The sequence below is a fragment of the Thunnus thynnus genome, chromosome 8 (genome assembly GCF_963924715.1).
Source record: "Thunnus thynnus chromosome 8, fThuThy2.1, whole genome shotgun sequence".
NCBI lineage: Eukaryota > Metazoa > Chordata > Actinopteri > Scombriformes > Scombridae > Thunnus > Thunnus thynnus.
The window spans coordinates 33,466,571-33,487,041 of record NC_089524.1 but is presented as its reverse complement, the minus strand read 5'-3'; the positions used below and the strand labels follow the sequence as shown (position 1 = coordinate 33,487,041).

The 20,471-nt window shown below is 40.1% G+C and overlaps 2 protein-coding genes across 10 annotated transcripts in view; one reads left to right on the top strand and one right to left on the bottom strand.

The window, feature by feature from the left end:
* Positions 1-3,103: 3,103 nt before the first annotated feature.
* hyi (hydroxypyruvate isomerase) lies at positions 3,104-12,457 on the top strand. The gene is made up of 8 exons (XM_067598001.1): positions 3,104-3,558; positions 3,789-3,900; positions 5,214-5,328; positions 7,586-7,664; positions 8,756-8,805; positions 8,887-8,956; positions 11,960-12,094; positions 12,176-12,457. Exons 1-8 carry the CDS (start codon positions 3,360-3,362, stop codon positions 12,229-12,231), a joined length of 816 nt encoding a protein of 271 aa, XP_067454102.1. The 5' UTR covers positions 3,104-3,359; the 3' UTR covers positions 12,232-12,457.
* A 923-nt stretch (positions 12,458-13,380) lies between these two features.
* szt2 (SZT2 subunit of KICSTOR complex) overlaps positions 13,381-20,471 on the bottom strand; it is a 114,707-nt gene continuing 107,616 nt past the window's right edge. For all 9 annotated transcript variants that reach the window (XM_067597991.1, XM_067597997.1, XM_067597993.1 and 6 more), the window contains 4 exons: positions 19,792-20,317; positions 18,831-18,941; positions 17,632-17,700; positions 13,381-17,540 (listed from right to left, as the gene is read on the bottom strand). In XM_067597991.1, coding sequence (XP_067454092.1) covers positions 17,397-17,540; positions 17,632-17,700; positions 18,831-18,941; positions 19,792-20,317 — 850 coding nt within the window. In that variant the 3' untranslated portion in view covers positions 13,381-17,396. The remainder of the gene's footprint in view (positions 17,541-17,631; positions 17,701-18,830; positions 18,942-19,791; positions 20,318-20,471) is intronic.

Sequence of the window (20,471 nt, the reverse complement as noted above, 5' to 3'; positions counted from 1 at the left end):
ATATACATGTTTAACAAACATTCATTAACTCTTAACATAAGGGAATTTAACTCTTGAGGGCAGTATTGTTACATGTAGTAAAAACGTAATAAAATCAAAGTTTAAACTTAGTAGATAGTCACACAACTATGAAAGTTATACCATTCTTCTTGTATTTACATGACAAATAACATTACATAACTTGCATAATGATTAGACATTTAATATACATGAATTTCAGGTTTGGCTCAGATTTGCAGGGAGGCTTCACAAAAAGTCCTCAAGAATGTTAATTAGAGTTGGTCTGGTGAGATAAGAGAGTCTGTGTTCCATCTAAGGTGGGAGTTGTTTGGTCTTTCTTCGGTCCACGTGGCCTTAGGATCCGTTTTATGCTTTTAGTTCAGGCCATAATTCTTGGATGTTTGGTCAGATATGGTCTCTTATGGGGTCTTTTTAAGTCTGTTGAGACTCATTGATCAACACCCACTTAGAAGGTTACAAAGGTCAGTTCTGCAGGCTGGGGGTCCACTCTTACCAACTTTGGAATTTGGAAAGTCTGTCTCTTCTTCTTAGGAATCAAAGATTAGTTAACACAGTTAAAGAACAAGCAGTTGTCCTCCTACAATACCAAGCACCTTAATTTAGATAAAGCTATTTGATATGTTTTCAAAGTTATTATTTAAGATGAATTATGAGTTTTTAAGGAGATTCTGGTTTCATAGTGACTCTAGGTTAAATATGTCTCGATGTATGATACAATAATACCTCAAAGCAGAAAAGCTCACCTTGAAACACTGAATTGTGTTTCCCTCATGTGACCTGTACTATCCTAATTTCCTCGTGCAGTAGGTGAGACATCCATCAGCATTTGGTAGCTGTCAGTATAACATCAGCCTCAAAAAAAAGAAAACAATATAATATCCTACCTCAGATCTTTCAGCCCATTATAGGCTCATTAGTGTACACACATATGAGGACTGGGTGGTCTGCTCATCAGTTTCCTGCCCTCACATGGAAACCTGCCATCTGGCCTGCTGCTGGCTTCATTAACAACAGGTGGATGTCTGAGCACATACGTCCACACCAGGGAGGCACACTGACATCACCCTGTCACTGTTATTTACCAGCGAAATGTAAAAGGTTGGTCCCTGATCTAGTTAACATGTGATAGATGTGAAGGATGGAACATCAGGTCAGTTGGTCAATCAGTGTCAACGAACTACTGCAAGGTGTAAGGACACAATCTATTGCGGTGCTAGACTGGCTTTTAGACTCTTAAAATGTGTTATAATTGTAGAGAAGACCACTTAAATCGAATCTGAGGCAACTGACCAAGGACTGTCAAGGTCAAGTATCAGGGCACAGATCAAAAATCTGTTTATCCATAAAATCCAACTTTCAAACAGAATTTAACCAACATTTATTTATTTAAAGAGTCATATATGTACAGTAATTCCATTCAGCTTTACTCCAAATTGCTCTTCAAGTGTGTCTGATAATGCACACTACATCTCATGATGCTGCACAGAAGTGCTGGGCGGATGCATAAACTGTTGTCCATTAGGAGACAGTTCCAACATGTGACGTTGATAAAAAGAACAAATTGTCACATCATTCTAATATCTTTCACATACACCACACTGATGGTGTATGTGAAAGATATTAACAATCAGCTATGTGTCAAATAATATTGAAAATGAATGCAGGTCATTTTTGAATATGTTGTGCATCAGAGGGTTAAGAGTAAAGGAAAATAATTAGTAAGAACCTGGATGTCATGTGACAACACAATGATTATACTGTAACATAAGAGAAACTGAACTGTAAATAAAATGTAGATGCCAGTGTTCTTGACAATGGAATTCACTGTCTGCAGTTCTTCATGTCAAAATTACGGAAGCGTAATGTATTCACTTGAGAGAAAAAAAAAATTGCCCTGCTCTGAATTAATGTAATAATTATCTCAGACATTTTGAGAAAAGTTTTCATGGAAAAAAAAATTCATCTCTGTTTTTCTGAATTTTCTGCATGCTGAAATGTGGAGAAAACCCTGGAACACTGGAAACAGTTCAGCTCACTGTAAACAGTAACTTTACTGCCTGTTATACATCCATGGCCTGTATAATAGTATGGCCTGTATAATGTGAACCAAAGGTCCCCCCACGTTAAGTTCCACTCTGTTATATTAAAATACAAATACAAGTTTTGAGCAGCAGAAATATGCCTCTCGGCTCAAAACATGCAGGGCTGAAGTAGTGGCAGCCCACAGGACCTACAGGACGGACCCAAAACTTTGGCACCACACTCACAGCTGTTGTGTTCACTGTTACTGTTGACATGAACACAAACGAGACCCAGGAAGTTTTCTGCGATTCATAGAGAACCTCTTTGGCCCTTGGCCCCCCTACTTCCAATGCCAATGATGCTAGCTGACCTGCTTTCTGCTTCATGACTGTATGTTGTCTGTTGTTACTGAACTTTCACAGATAATGATGAGTTGTAGTGGATTTTGGAGACGAGGAAGCAACAAGTTCATTTGTCATGCAATTTCTGTTTTTAATAATTTTATCACTTGCGTGCATAATGCATATTTTGTGTTCTTCTATCTGCCACTTCAGAATAAAATTGCCTGATTAAAACGTTAGGACAATCAGTGGATGCAATCTACAGCATGAATTAAGTTTTTTTCAAAATTTTGAAAGATAGTAATAATTAGATATAGATAATTAGATAACTTGTTTTAATTTCCATGGGTACACAACAACCTGAGGTATATATAGTAACTATTATTTGAAACAAATACACTTTAATTTTGCAGTAAAATCATACAATATAAAAAGTAGCTCATGTTACCCCGTTCTCCCCTACATGTTAATGCAGCCCCACCGTACACAAACTGACTGATGACAAAATCCACTCATTCATTGTCTATGGGGAGCGACTAGTTCAACTGAAGTTTATAGGGAGTCCCTCTTCCATCACTGCAGTTTACCGAACCAGGAAGCATGCATCAGTCATGTGACCATAACAAATCCTCTCCACTATGGTCAGTACTTCTGTTGATATTTTCAATATAAAACGCTTTGTAAAGCACAATGAAATAAATTAACGAACGAACTGGTTGTGTGCTGCCCTTGTTTAACTTTTTACTAAAGCAGTTGAATATATATGGTTGTACATTTATTTTGATAATATTTTATCGTTCTTTCTGTCATAAAACCGAACAGACGTGCTGTTTTTTTCTGGTGACGGTAACATTATATCCACAGTTCTGTCTTCCGCTCGGGCTAGCTAACTGTAACTAGCTTAACGAAGGTCTCCAGCACAGCCACAGACTCACGTTAACAGGTCAAAGTCCAGCACAGAAGACTCAAACCAGAATGCCTCCGCTCAAGTTCTGTGCGAATATTTCCTGGCTGTTCACGGAGCTTCCAGACTTCAGCCAGAGAATATACGCGGCTGCCTCGGCCGGCTTTCAGGCTGTGGAGGCCGCCTGGCTGTATGACTCGGACCTGCAGGAGCTCCAGAGAGTCCGGGAGGCTACAGGAGTGGAGGTGGTCCTCATCAATACCCCGCCTGGTACGTGACCTGTCCGCCTGTCTGTCAGTCTGTCAGTCTGTGTGTGTCTGCCTGCCTGCCAGCCTGTCTGTCTGTACTGGCATGAGGACAGATCAGTCAGCAGCTGTTCGTTTCAACCAGACACCTCTAATATTAAAACTGTTAATGATAATTATTAGGGGATGGTGATGGTAATGTGTGCGTGTGCGTGTGTGTGCGTGCGTGCGTGCGTGTGTGTGTGTGTGTTGCAGGAGATTTGAAGGCAGGTGATCTTGGTCTTGGTGCAGTTCCTGGAAGACAGACAGAGTTCAAACAGGGTCTGGAACTGGCTTTGAAGTATGCAAAAGCTTTGGACTGCAAAAGGTGAGGCACATGCAAACAACCACACACACACACACACACACACACACACACACACACACACACACACACACACACACACACACACACACACACACACACAGAGAGAGTAAAGATAGCAGCAGATAACATTCTCACTGTCTGGCCTCTAACTCCCCACACTAAAAGCTAAAGTGCGGAGCCTGACAAATGTACCTGTGCATACTAAAGGCAAGTTATAACTTTAAACAACAAGGCAATTCAGAGTGCTTTGCATAACACATAAAAAGACATTAAGACAAAGTATAAAAGAAACACAGGATAAGAGAGTCGGAGAAGACACAAAGTTTGTGGGAGTTTGTTCCAGGTATGTGGTGTATAGAAACTGAATGCTTGGAACAGTAACCTCATGAAGACCACTTTCATGTTGACTATCGACAACGTCCTTAACATGCTGCAGTTGTCTGATCAACTATTAAGAGAGACCTGTAAAAACTGTATTACTGTGGACAAGTTTGTCTAAGTCTTGTGAGACACAAGTCATTTAATTCTTGCTATTTTTAAAGATTATCAATAGATAAAATGACTAATGTGAAAGGTGTCAGTCGTAGCAACCAACCCACAGAGAAAACTCATCAGCTCTGCAGTATTCCTCAGCTCTACTGAGCTTTTTAGTGTATTTCAGCTCATTGTTTTGTTTTCTTGGCCTGCAAATTTACTTTTGATTCAGTCTCACAGCTCTCATCAACCTGGTTTCCAGTAGCAGCAGGCAGCAGTGTTCAATGAAAAAGCTCTGTTGAACCCACTGTACACTACCTGCTCAGCACCAAACAGCAGACAGACACAGTTAGAGACTAGCTGGTGAACATGTCATGTTATGTTATCTCCATTAATATAGTAACAAAAGAAGAGGCTTGGGAAGAGACTGAGCCCCTATTAAAATGTGTGGCAGTGATGCGATCTTTATTGTCTACCAAAGCAGCCACTGTAAAGCTGTTAGTGCATGCTTGTCAAGTGAAATGTATTTCCAGGGGATGAGAGTTCAGCTGTGGGTTTAGATTGTTGGTCAGAAATGCAGAGCCTCACAGTGATGACCAGTAGAAGACTATGGTTGTACTGGTCAGCAAATTAAAATCCCCATGATGCACACATAGAAACAGACTCAGAAAACAAAACAAACATTACTGTGCTAAAATTAAAATGTATATACCAGTGAAAGCATACTGTACCTCAGTAAAGTGATGTTTATAAGCCCCTATATGTTGAATTTGTATGTAATTGTGTGTGTTACATGTTATGTTACGTGACGTGTCATCCTTTTCATATTCCATCACCAGGATCCACCTGATGGCTGGTAGGATTCCTGTGGGCTCACACAGAGCGGCCATTGCCAAGGAAATGGAGACCATCTTTGTGCAGAACCTAAGCTATGCTGCTGGCATCCTCTCAAAGGTAGGTGATGTTTTCTGACCCACATGCCACTCCAACCAACTCATCAGCACATGGGTAGTGTAGTTTCACATGTAGTGAAACTGGTTTGTCACAGCAACAGGCAGACATATACTGAGATACTGCAAAGAAATAGTACAATCTACATAAATCTGAATGGAGATGATTTAAATATGATTCAACTGATATTTACAAGGGTAGAATGAGAAATATGAAAGCAGGTATGTTCAGAGCCTGGAAAGTGTCAGGGGAAAAAACGAATCCATGAGCATCATTCTGCTTTCAAATTATTTAATTGGTCTCATGAATTAATCATTTGTGCATATTAAGCAATAATTGCAATATTCTAAGATATGTTTAAAGGGGACCTATTACACTTTTCCTTATTTTCAGACATATATAAACTTAGCACAAAAAACAAGGAAATTTGTGTTTGGTAGATTATTTCTTTGTTGTAACAATGCCTCTTGGCAATAAATCTTATACCGTTGTAAAGCCTGTTTATTTCCCCTTTAAATGGTGCCACATTTGTAAGGAACATGCATTTTATGGGATGAGCAGCAGAGCTGAGTATGTGGGTTGTGCCCATGAAAAATTTGCCAAATCTTCTCTGCCAATGCCAAACAGCTTATTCTGCCATTGACTCTTGTTTGGTGTTTGGTGGATTGGATGATTGAAGTTTGAAGAAACAAGACATATTGGCAATTTAACAATTTATTCATTTAACAAACAGGAGCCTCAGTAGCGTGTGGAAGAACCATACACAGCCACAACAGCCTGGCACCTGCTCCTCATGCTGGTCACCAGCCTGGTCACACACTGCTGTGGGATGGAATCCCATTCTTCAACCAGCATTTGTCGCAAGTCAGCCAACGTGGTTGTGTTGGTCTCTCTGGCACGAAAAGCACGCTCAAGCTGATCCCACAAGTGTTCAATGGGGTTGAGGTCAGGACTGCTGGAAGGCCATTCCATCCTCTCCACTCCCAAATTCTGGAGGTAGTCTCTGGTAAACCCCACTCGGTGGGGGCGAGCATTGTCATCTTGGAGGATAGAGTTCAGTCCCAGACTGTGGAGATATGGGATTGCCACTGGTTGCAGAATCTGGACTCACACTCGCTGAAAATAACGTTCCTCCACATGTTCAGGTTCCAGTGCACGTGTTGCTGACACCAGCGCAAACGGGCCTGACGGTGAAGGGCAGTCATGGCAGGCTTCCTGGCAGCCCTATGAGACCGGAGATTGGCTGCGTGCAGTCTGTTCCGGATTGTCTTGGCAGAAAGTGGTCGGCCATATCGTCATGCAAACCTTGACTGCAAATCTGTAGAAGACAGCCTACGGTAACCGTACCTAAGTGCTGACAGGGTGAGGAAACGGTCTTCTTGGGGTGTCGTCTTCTTGGGACGCCCACTTCGCGGCCTGTCTCTGACATCCCCCGTTATATGGAACTTGGCCTTCACTTTGGAGATGGTACTAGGGCTCACTCCAAATAATGCCACAACTTTTTTTGCGGAACACCAGCTTGAAATTGCCCTATTGCACGGGCCCATCCAGATCAGTCAAACGTTTCATACACGGTCCGGCTGTATAGTAGGTTTTGACCTAATTTTGGCAAGGAGCAGCTCTTGAATGGAGTTTGAGGAATTTTTTTCCCTGTGACTAAATGACCAATGAAAACTCAGTCAACTAAGACTCTTCTCATCAACTAATGGTTGGTCAACTATTAGGTGGCAGTCCTAGTGAATAGAAAACCATGTATTAAAGCAAAGACACATCATTAGTTCACGTCATCCATCTGTAGCTCTGATTATTGAAAATGCAGCATGGTTTGTGTGTGCCATACATGTATCAAACAGAAAGTATGTTTTTCCCCTAAACTTAACTCATAAATGGCAATAAGGAAATGTATTCTGTGTCATTTCATGTTGTACTTGTTGGTTTGTAGTCATGGGTTGTAGCAGCAGTCACATTGTAAGAATTAAATAACATGTTGTGGTTTTGACTCTTCCTTTAAAGATAAACACCGGGATTGTTTAGGCATCTTTTAAAAGGATACAATGTGTTAATAAAATAGTCATTTATGATTGCATTTGTCTGCAGTGTAGTGTTACATGTTACATGTAGTTGCCCTGTATGTATAATGTGTCTCTGATTAGATCAGTTTAACCTTGATGTGTCAAAGTAATCCAGCACCAATTCTGTTCAAAAAGTCTTTCTAATGTATTCATGATCTTTTTTATGATGTTGTCACTGTTCCCCACAGGAAGGAATCACTGGTTTGATTGAACCAATCAACACGAGGATCACAGATCCCACATATTTTCTGGACTCACCTCATCAGGGTAAGACACAGAGTGCCGCTGAGCTGAGGCTTCACTACTGACACTCCTTTACAAGTATTTAAACACTCTGTCTTTTATGATCTATTATTGATGTGGCAGTGGTTTAGTGCACATGCAGCCAGTGTTTGATAAGGATGGAAAGTGCACAGTTACCTTTCACCTACACAGTTTGAGGTGTCAAATGTCAGGTTACATCAGTAAACACTGCTGCGTGGTGTTTGGACTGAGCTTCACTCACTGCTGTTTAGACAGTTTGGATTTCATGCGTCAGTTTTAGAGTTTGGACTTTTCTTCATGCTATATACCAACACATGACTTCAATCTGCTGTATCTCTGTAATAGTATGGATGTGACACCCTGCTCTGTTGTAGAACCAACCTGTGATTCATGATGTTAAGACTAGGGCAGCAACAAACAATTACCTTCATTATTGATTAATCTGAAGATTTTTTTTTTCTATTAATCAGTTGTTTGGTCTGTAAAACATTAGAAAACAATGAAAAATGCTCATCACAATATCCTAGAGCACAAGGTGATGTCATTAAATGTGTTGCTTTGTCCAACAAACTGTCCAAAACCCCATAATATTTAATTCACTATATTAATAGTATAATTTAAGAGAAAGAAATGTAGAAAATTCTCACATTATGAGAACCTGGAACCATCAAATCTTTGGCATCTTTGATTAAAAGATGCCCCAAATTAAGAATCTAGGATCAAAATAGTTGCTGATTAAGTTTTTTGATTGATAAATCAACTAATCGTTGCAACTATGGTTAAGATGGCATGTTTCTTACATAAAATCTTGCTGAGTGCCGATTAACAATCCCAACTATTGAAAAGCTAGAAGTGTGGATGAGATTGTCTTGAAGCTCTGAAAGAATTTTACCAATAATGCATGCATGTCATATATTCAGAGAATCAGTATTTTTCAAATTAATGTGTTAATAAATCAAATTAAAATGATAAAAAGTTATTATATAAGAACACATGCCATGACGTCATGTGAGGGATAGTGTTTTATCTAGAGAGCAGTCTGTCTGTGTGTTGTGTGAGTTGTTTCTCAGCTGTTTGTGTTTTTTCATGTGTAGCGGCTGCGATACTGGAGAAGGTTGGAAAGCCAAACATCAAACTGCAGATGGTGGGTGCTTCAGAAAGTTTGTGTTTACTTGAAAATTGACAGAGCAACATGATGCGTTAACAGACATGTGAACTGTTTCAGGACGTCTTTCACTGGCAAATAATGGATGGGAACCTGACACAAAACATCCACAAGTATTTCCCACTGATTGGTGAGTAAGATCTGAGATATGATTCTCCATTTATGGCTGGATGAATGGACTGACAAAACCCGCCCAGTAGAAACAGTGAATTTTTTTACGACTGAATACAGAATGTCGTTCACAACTGCCTGTGTGCCTTTGAGCCAGACACTGAGCTCCATCAGCCTCACAGACTCTCAGTAGAGGCCTGTGGTTGTACTGGGCACCTAACACTTTCAAACATCCCACAACACTGAGTGGAATATCCTGGTACTCTGAGAGAAAATCTGGAAATTCTATGAATGAGTCACTTCATGGAAACAGACAAATGTATTTTCAGACTTTTTTCACCAAAGCAAGAGTGAATACAGACTGGAAAATTACAACAAAGTCATTAGTCTCGTGCTGTTCCACAGCTTGTCAGAAACAGAAAGGATGAAAACTGAATGTGTGCAGATTTCACAGAGAACCAATGCAAACCACGGATGAGACCAATTCTTCTTGTGTTCTATTTCATTTCTAGAAGTGATCAATATATTTTTGCTTTTTGCCTTTTATGTTTCAAAAATGTAAGAAAGAATGGTCTTTATCAAGAAGCAAGTTCAACTTAGTCTGGCTTTCTTTGGGTTACCTGCTTCACTGAGCCTCCAGGATAACTGGTATCACAAAGCTGGGTATCAAGCAGCTCAGTCAACTCTTGGTTTTCCAGCCACAAGCATGTTCATGTGAAAAAGGCGGGGTTGTTAATTACGAGCAACATCATCAGAACCATGAATGAAGTACTTCATATAATACCTGTAGGAAAATTCTGTTTTAGTGACAGCAAAAAATCATATTCAACAAAGTGAAATGTAAACAATATAATCATACAACAGAGTAAGAAGATGTAGAAACACTAGAAATCATTTCCAAATAGTAAAAGTAGGCTAAGTCTTAAAATACATGTAGGAATTATTATATATGACTTAATTACAGAGTGAGATTTTTTTTTGTTTGTTTTTAGTTGGATGAACATTTCTAAATATGTGATACACATAAAAAACACCTTAAAAGTAACGCCAGAATGTTTCTGCTACTGAAGCAAGTAGTTAATGACTGATGAGGTCTATCTGACCCAAATGTTGTATTTATAATCATGGAGCCAATTAACAGTTTGTGGATTATTTTTCTAATAAAAGACAATCTTTTGTTTTTATTTCCAGTTATCATCACACAGTTGTCTCGTGTTATTCTGAGCTGCAGTGATGGAATCAGAGTGTAAAATCATCCACACTGTCAGCTGTCACTCTGGAGATAAGTAAACTTTGCACAATTAAAATGCAACTAAAATCTTCATTATGTGTTTAGTGTCATAAATAGGGACGTCAACAGTTAGCTGTTAATTGGTTACAGTAGGTAACAGTTAAGCAGTTAACCAGTTAAGCACGTCGGGCTATAGGTTAACACGCATAGTGGGGTTGGGGACTGAACTAGTTGCTTCATCTTATTCACGTTATTCACGTTAGATCAATCAGTTCATAATTTCTCTATAATAAAAAAGTAACAATAAATTAAGTAAGCAGAGTAATAATAAAATAAGTTTTAAAAACACATTTACCGACCCAAGCGTCTCACACAGAGGCTCCGACACTGACAGGAGCGCCAATCCCCAGATACAAAGAGGCATGACGGATCCATTTTACCAGCCTGCACGGCGGCTAGCACCTTGTTAGCATCGTTAGCATAGCCGTGCCGTGCGTAGCCCACAGACTGTTTAAAAATAAGATGTGGCTGCAGTGTCTCTGGTTTAACAGCACTGTGCTGGGCAGGTGATGGGTGTGTTTACTGTGTTTGTGTGCTCTGAAAGATGTCACGGCACGGATATAAAGTCACGCAGCTGATGGACTGTTAGCCTAGCATGCTAATCCTACAGTCTATCTGTAATAATAATGTAGGTGTTACTTTTTTTATTTTTTTTAACTTTTTTAATATACAGTAGGCTATATTGCTCTTTATTACTTGTCACATTATTGTAAACTCTGGACTTTTGTCCATGTAAGGTCATCCTGAATGATGACTCTTTCTAGTGATCTGATTGGTCAGTGGTTGGGGTGTTGGCAGGTTTTGATCCAGTCCTCTGAAGTTAACGTGCCCCGGAGCAGTTTAGCTGTTCAGCATAGGTTGCCATGGCAATTTATCCCCATTATAAGTGTCACCAGCTTTGTGATATCAGATAACCTGAGTTAAGCCCAAAGAGAGCCGACTAACCCACTAATCTCGCTTCATGGCACAGGCCCCTAGGTTCTGTAATCGGGGTAGGGGATTAGAGCAACTTGATTTCCTCAGGTAGATTTCTCCTGCAGAACACAGATTCCTCTGTCATGTATACATGTAACCAGGTTTGTAATCCTTTTACAAGTATGCATGTGCAGGACAGAAGACCGCAGATAGAAAAAGTAACAGCAGAACGGTTGGATGAAAGGAGAGATCATTGCATGGAGCAATGCATCCCTGTATTTAAAATAATCCCATCCAGAATCTGACTAAAGTCTGACTAAAACGTATGCAAATTTCCACTCCTGAACATTTCAGTATTTGTTAAAATCAGACTCTTCTGCGCTGTGAAGAAGAACTTGTCTCTATCTGTCTGCCTGTCTACAGTAACCAGGTTACTACAGTGCATGAGAACACCTTCTCCGATTACTGAAATAACCTTGTTTCTCTGAGTAGTTGAGTTGCTTAATTTATTTTTTCCTTAAAAAAAATCCATATTTAGTTTGCAAGAAGCAATAGAAACAATCTGCTTGGTTTCATGTGAATGTCTCACACATAAATTGGGACTGAACTAAATACCGTACATTTAGTTAGGGAAGTCATCCAGGATTTGGTGGAACCAGATTGTGTGTCTCAGATTGTGTGGGATATTAATGTGTGGAGCTATAATGATGTGAGGCAGGGTGTTGACTGAACAGCATGCTCAGTCAAGGCTCCTAATAAAAATGGAAAAATAGCAGCGGGCATCAGTGTGAGGTGGAGTGTTGTGGTCTCTCTCAGGTCATGTTCAGATTGCTCAGGTTCCAGGCAGGAACGAGCCTGACAGTGAGGGAGAGATCAACTACAGCTACCTGTTCGACACTCTGGAGAAGCTCAGCTACCAGGGACACATTGGCTGTGAATACAAGCCACTAGGTGAGTGGTCTTTTTCTGTCCATTAACAACGGGACCTGTTTGGAAAAAATACATATTAATAATCCTCCCCGTTTGCTCTAGGAGCTACAAATGAGAGTCTCGGCTGGCTTAAAAATTACTGGACACACAGCAAGTGAAGATCAGTCTACACTTCTGTGAAGTTTTTTTCTCTTTCCTTGGACTTGGAAAGATTCCAGTGGCCTTACATTTTCTTCCAAAGTGACATAAGCAGATGTATTTGTCAAAATTGTTTAACCTGTGCACAAGTTTGAAAATTGAGCTTTTTTCATGTATTTTTAAGCTTATTTCATGCTTGATGTTGTTGGTATGAAATAAAAAAATAAAATAATAATATACATTTTATCTTAAGGAGCAGAATGTCTGGTGCATCTTAAGTGCAGTCAACATTTCAGTGACAAGAGTTGAATCAACAAAAACGTTGTATTAAGAGTCTCACATAGGACTTCTTGCAGGGCCGTTGATTGGATTACAGTACAGGTGTTCATGTTATTGTGTCCCTTCCAATTATTGTCAACCTGGGCTCATTCAGGCTAATGTGATGTTAGCCAGCTGAAGGCATCCTGTTAATTGTCATTCAGGTGACTTGGTTCTTTGAACAAAGTCAAAGGATTGATTTGTTTATCTTAGATGATAAACAATGATTATTATTTGGTTTTATCCAAATTATTTCATTGTGTATTAATACAATGATAATAAAGAATCTATCTAATCTATCTAATTTATACCAAGGGAACTATCTTACTTGATAAATGCTTATATTGATATTTATAAAAGAAAACCTGCTCAAATCCCTCAAAGCAAATTCAAAACACTCTTAAAACACATTTTTTTCAGAGGTCAAGAGTTCAGTAATCAGTGATTAGATACATTTTATATAATCCATGAAACTGACTCAAACTTGTTCCAAGTGTTTACATCATAGATATAAATTATACATATGCAACCACATCTAATACATTTAAATATAGTTAAATGTATTAGATTATATTGTACTAGGTAATATATGAAATATACTGTTTTTATTTTACTACGTAGCCTATTTTATCATGTATACATAAAACCGTTTACTGTGAAAATTAAATTGTGATAATTACACTAAAAGATCTTGATTTCTCCTTAACTTGCAAAAAATGTCTAAAATCATATATCAATAATAATATTCAGTCATTTGTATCTGTATCTGAAAATGAGTTTATGTTTGTGTTCACCTTAAAATCTTCAGAGAACTGAATTCTTCTCTGTGTTAATGTAGAAAATGAGTCAGATTGTCTTTCATGCTACTGGTTTATTTAGCATTTCACATACTATATAAAGTGTCCTGTATATACATAATATACATTATACAGTTAAGAGTCAGTGCAGTGTTTATATTACAGTGTCAAAATGCTAAGGGCTAACTTCTTACACTTCACATTTTGCATGATGAATATCCAGTGTTTCACATTCAGGATGAATTCTTGGAGGACTCAGAATGCTGCTTTGCTCAACATTTCTTCACCTTACATCCACAAAGAAGCTCCACATTCACGTTTTTGTTTCCTTCCAGTCAAAATGTGTAGAAATCTAAGGCTGAGTGTGTCATTAATGAAGGTATTTCAATGGATATCAAGCCTTAATGTATGTTTCTAACGGTGATGTTACACTCCTGTATCAGGCTGACTTTTATGCCCTCATATAAAATAAGCTATGATTACCAGCCACACTGTTTCAGAACACAATACAAGCCAAACTCATCATCCTCAACATGCTTTGGAAACACTTGTCGCTGATGACATGTGGCAAGCCATTATGCAAATCATCAAAGTTAATATGACTCATTTTCTTTCTTATGAAAGGCAATTTTAGTTACATTTTCCCAAACTGACTCAGGCACTTTCACTGCATAACATCAGGAGTGTGTGTTTCCATAGATCTTTGCAGAGGCGATGAAACAACAACACATACAGTATCACTGCACAGACTTGGGAGTTAAATAAAAAAAAAGGAAAAACAAACTAAGAAAGGCACTTCAGGGCACCAGATATGGCAGTGGGGTTCAAGTGGGTAGCGAGTTTGACACTTTTGACAATGTAACATAAAAGCCTTCCCACTCTGCAGACTGACATCCCAGCTGTCGCACTCATAAAAACACTGATGTGGTATGAATAGCTAACAAAAGGATATCAGAAGGCACAAGATCCAATAATAACTCAGACCTATTTATCAAGCTGTGGAGAATGAAACTTGTGCAGTTATGTTACATAAAATCCTGAAGTGTTAATTGTTGGCTGCTAATGAGTTGTGTTGCATTTCAACATGGAGAATCAGAATCAGTCAGACTTGCTGACGGCTTCTTCACTGGATTCAAACCTAAATGTTTCCTTGTCCATCAGGTCATCAGATATGTGTCAGAGTTCTCCAGGACATTGATCCATCAGCTGGGGAGCATTATGCTCATGATAAGACATCGGAGAGCTGAATAAATCTCATTCAGTCTCATTCTTTTCTCATTCACACATGCGTCAGCGTCTGTTTCACCGCCAGAAGCTCTGTCAGAAAGTGACTTTTTATCCATTTTAAGCCACACCTGTGCGATACACTTTTTAGATCTTGGTGGTTTTTTTATCTTTATCTTTTAACCATGAACTGCTCATAGTGCTGACACTCTTGTCATCCGCAGTCTGCAAACAGAGAAAAACAGATTTTTAAGGGTTTTAGTCATCAAGTCCAGTTGTCTTGGAGAGGAGGAGACCTCTGCTCTGTCCCCCTCCTCCTGGCTGTTGCGGGTCGCGGTCTAGGGCTCTGCCACCACCCACCATGGCTAGCAGCGACCAGTGCTGGAGCTGGTACCAAACCTGATGCCAGAGTGGAGAGCCTGGTAGCTGTGGAGAATGGACTATCTCATGTGATGGTGTCAAGCATCACTATTGCTGTGGGAGCTGTGGAACCACGTGCTGTCATTCCATCGGTGCTGGTTAAAGTCCAGCGGGGTGCCAAGTGGGCTCGCACGTGAGCCAGATCCAAGTCCCCAGTTCTTACCTCCACATCTTATCAGACCAACCTCTAGACGCAACCATCCTGGTCTGAGGTAGTTTGTGGTGGCAGGAACTACTCAGGTGCAACAACATCACAACCTTGCCTGGAACTGTCTTTTCATTTAGACTGATCCATCCCCAGAAACTTTAGGCCTACATCTAAGCTGCCTTTTATCGCAAAAATTTTCAGAGAAAGCTGTTGCCAAACACCGCACTGCTGTCTTGACTGCACACAACATTTTAGATAATTCCAATCTGGTTTCCACCAGAAGCATTCCACTGAAACAGCTCTTCTCTGAGTCTCCAATGACATGATGATGTTTTCTGATGTGGGTGAATGCTCTGTTTTGGTGCTGCTGGATCATAGTGCAGGTTTTGATACTGTAGGTCACAGCATCTTCATTGAAAGGCTTAGGCAGTGGGTGGGTGTCTCTGGAACCGCCCTGGACTGGTTCTCCTCCTGTCTCTCAGATAGTTTTTCTGTCACTTGGTCCTTACATGTCTGAAACCGCTGCTCTTTCCTGTGGTGTGCCTCAGGGTTCTATCTTAGGTCCTATATTATTTACTTTGTATATGCTTCCCTTAGGTCATAATATTAGCTAATATAAAAGGTATCTCATATCACTGTTACGCTGATGATATTCAGCTGTATCTCTCTTTTAAGCTTGATGAGACTGACAAACTGACTGTTTTGTACAATTGTCTGACTGCCATTAAGGACTGGATGGCTAACAATTTTTTACAGATAAACGCAGATAAGACTGAGGTCCATTTCATTGCTTCATATAGCATAGCTTCCAAGGTTGCTCAGTGTATTGGGTGCCTTTCTTCAGCTGTACAGCCTTATCTCTGTGTTATATTTCAGATATATTAGGCTGTGTACTTCGATCATCATATCAAATCGTTGACCTGTACATGTCTCTTCCATTTAAGAAACATTGCCAAACTCAGGTCTGTTGTATCACAACCTGAGCTAGAGATGATCACTCACTCTTTTAAATCATCCCAGGTAGACTGCTGCAATTCCCTTTGGCTTCCCATCATGTTTAGGATTCATTTTAAGGTTCTTGTTTTCACATATAGAGCCCTATATGGTCAGGCACCCTTGTACATCTGTGATCTGCTCCATCCTTATATCACCATTTGGTCACTTCGGTCTTCTGACCAGGGCTTACTGGTTGTTCCTCGCTCTTGACTGAAAACAAAAGGTGTTGGTGTCTTTGAAGTGGTGGCTCTGGCACTGTGGAACACTCTTCCCATAGAGATACGATCTGCAGTCTCTGATGCCTTGAAAAACAGCTGAAGACTCATTTATTCAAACTGGCCTTTGTCTCACCTTGTACTGTCTTGTGTTTGCAACTGTGTATTTTTAAGGTCTGTTGCCTATGTTTTATTGTTTGTTTCTTTTTACTATTTTTATGGTCTTATTTTTTAACTTTAATTTTACTCTTGTAAAGCACCTTGTGACCTTGCTCTGTGAAAGGTGCTATATTAAATAAACTTTACTTACTTACCATCTTGTAACACAGTATCCAGCTCTCTTAAATACATCCATGGTTTATGCCTACTCACGTCTTTCCCTTGACTTTCAATGCAATTATGCCACATCTAAAATTTCATCATGTTCTGTTTGGACACATGTTATGAGTGTTATGTTGCTGAAGACACTAACATTAGTGAACTTCACTAAAAGGATTTTTACACATTTCTGAATGGTATGTAAAAGCTGCACTATTTCAAGACAGAAATATCAGACCTCTGTAATGCTGAAGTAAACCCACCAATGAAAGTGAACCTGTTAAAAGCTCTTAAACGGATGCAAGATCTCTACATTATCTTAAAAAAACTGGGAGCATCAGCAAATGGTGATATATAAACCTTTCATTTAATTTTTTTTTTGATTTTTGAACTGCATTGGGTAACATTTCCTTTGAGACGTTCAGTCATGTCAAGCTGGTCTTTTCAAGTTTGGGTCTGTTTTTTTTGTTGCTTTTAATGGACAGATCTGTCTCAGGTCTTTCCAGGTCGGGTACAAATGATTGAGGAATCCTACCTTGTGTGTCCAGGGTGCTAAAAGGGAATTGCATAAATAATATCACTGTCCAATATGATGCTGTTCTCGATGGTGCTCTCAGTCAGAGGTCAGTGGTGTGGCTGTGGGGAAGCTTAATGACAGCATACTGGCAAACATCTTTTCTCAAATCGCTCATAATCACATGGACATGAGCTGGAGGTCAGTCCAGCACTGACACTGACAGTGCTCAGTTCTATAACAGTCCTGTCCAGAGGTTATAGCAGGCTGTGTTGATGACAGACTCCAGGTGATGGTACATGGACACCAGCTGGGGAGGAGGACTGCTGCTGGCCTGGGGCTGTGATGGCAGTGGCTCTCGAAACACAACCTTTAGGCTCTGGAGGAAAATGTAAAGAAAACATTGCTGAGATGTCGGCATAACAATAATGATATAATAATACGTATATCATGCCCGTTTAATGACTCACTGTTTTTCCAGCTTGGGTATCCAGAAAGACCAAAACAAAGCAGTCCGTGAACTTCTGGTTCAAAACAGCCTGAAACAAGATGATGCAGTATTGGACATTTTTCAAAGCCTTTTGATTTTCTGTACCATGTTTTACATAAGCTGAAAGACTGAATGCTTGCACATTGTTTTTTTTCACATGTGAAAATGTTAAAATACAGACACTAAGTACAGACCGAAAAGTAGCAAAATGGGCAAAGCTGCTGTGAATCACAATATTCACTAACTCAGAAATAAGGGTGTCTCCTGAAAAAATCAAAGTCTGATATATCTTATTCCTCTGTGCCATAGAGCTCCATTGTTGTCCAAAAATGATTGAAAACACATCAATGAACCACACTGTTAGAGTCACTTATACTCAGAAATAGCATTGCAGCACTGAACAACACTGAACACTTGAAGTTAATTGTGATGGATTACACAACTCAAGCAAGTTTCAAGTGTGTTAATAGATTTCAGATTTTATGGAAATGAATGGAAACCAATGGCTTCCTGAAGGAAAGTACATCCAGAGTTCTAAAACACAGTAGTGTAGTGATGTACTTTTTGAAGTACTTTGGTATGTTGAGTGGCACAAAATACTACAGTACCCATGTGTCTCAGTGGTCGTGATGAAAAGTCTCCAGACAAAGCTATTAAATCAGGGTTGTAGTGTATTCAGAAAACTTTTGTTGACAGTCCAGTGGGTGAATCCCAAACTGATGTAGCAAACATTCACTGCACAGTTACACATATAAACATAACTTTTAGTTGACTGAAACTAATTGCAAAGACAAGAAAATGGATGACTGCAAGAAGTGAGTTCAGATTGTGGTCATCAGTTTGTCAATCTGTAAAAATTTGGCAAATTCTTTTAATCTCCAGCTTTCTCATTTACATATTGAATGATGAGTCTTATAAACTGCAAAGAATTCCATAATAATCCCCTTCATGATAAAAAATAATCCCTCTAGAGTCCTTCCATTGAAACACTGAGCTCTCAGTTTTAAACAGACTATGTTCTTACAGTTAAATAACTCTTCCCTCTCTTCTTGGTGCAGTCTCTACCCCATGAATACCAGAAAGCACTATTAACACATCACCTTTGACCAGGGTTAGCTCTAGCACTAGCTCATCCAGGGTTCATTTGAAAAGAGAATGGAAATAAAAACATGTTCTCACAAGATACTGGATTCCGTTGTCATCAAAGTGTCTGCAGCTCTGAGGGAAGCGGTTCAGCAGGACTTTAATCAGACTCTGGTACCAGGCTGGACTCATGGTCAGGAAACAATCCTGCAATACACCACAGTGCCATTACAACAACCTGTATTCTATTTATTAGAAACCAACACTGAAAACAACCTGCCTGTAGTTCAGTTACAGCTCAACAATATATAAAAGAAACACTTGTTTTGCAGCCCTTTCCTTTATTCACTTGTGTTTTCTACATGTTTGAACTGCGAGGTGAGGACTTGATTCACAAATCTAACTTCAATCTCAACTTGATAAACTTGCAACTCCACTTTGATTGTGACACCATTAACTTAATGTAACCTTACTTGGACTTTTGGACTTCGAATGACTTGATAACATCCACAAGCCACAAGATTAAAAGATATATTATTAAAATGTGTGCAGCGAGTGCAACGGATGTACTTTTAATCAATCAGGCAGCTGCCAATCACGTGGCACATCAGGAGGGAAAGATGTACTGTAACTGGCAGTGCTGACCAACAGAAAGACTGATAATGACTTGTTTAGGACTTGAAACACAAAGTTTGGGAATTGGTCCTGACTTGCTCAAGACTTGAGACTTACTAGTGACTTGAGTGAGTCCCACCTCTGAAGCCAAGTACAGTAGGTCAAAGTTGAATCAGGATGTGGGTGTGCAAACTGTTATGGGTGTTGGTCAATTTTACCCCTCTTGCCCTGTCTGATCTCATTGTGTTCCCAGATCCGAGCGATAAACTTGGTGACTACAATGTTTTTATAACCAACAGGAATGATGACCAGAAATACAAAAATAAGACCCATTTTGTAATAAACCATGATTACTCTTTAAATATTCTCCAACAATTGACCAGGCCTTGAAAGGTACACCCAAAGGTTAATTTTGGCAGGTGGGTTAAAGTGGGAGACTTACCAGTTGTGGGTCGATCTCCCCCACTGAGCGGCTCTGCACAGCCTCCAGCAGCTCCTCCAGCTCGCTGAACGACAGCTTGGTGAGCTTCAGCTTGTCCAGGGCCAGGTGCTCCCCATGGAACAGCCTCCTCCACAGGTTATCCCTGCGGCAGTGACCCATGGCCTGCTCCACGCTCACCTGGATCTGTCTGCGGGCTGTCGCCACCTCGTTGTTGAGCAGAGGGAAAAGAGGGGAGGGGTAGAGCAGCCCCTGAGCCTCTGCTCCACCCCCCGCCACCCCCACCAGAGGGTAAAACTCATTTCCGTCGCTCGGGGCTGAAGCAGCTGCAGCTTCAGATGGTGTTTCCTCCCAGAGGTCCTGCTCAGTGCCACGCGACCCGCCGGCCTCCGCTCGATCTGGAGGGAGACGGCCACCCAGCTCAGTGGGGTCACGGTGGATCTGAGGAAGCTTCTTGAAACGCCGCATGTCTGCAGTGAGGCGGGGGAAGAGCTCTCTCTGACTGGTCATGATCACATAGAAGCGTAACCTACACATACAGGTATATGAGAGTTTAGAAGAACATTCATTTCAATTGCAGGATTAGAGCCAAACCGACTAATGGGCCGGCCTTGTACAGACAGATACAGAGGAAGGATAAATAAATACATGAAAATTCATTAGTCATGACTGGCTATCCTAAC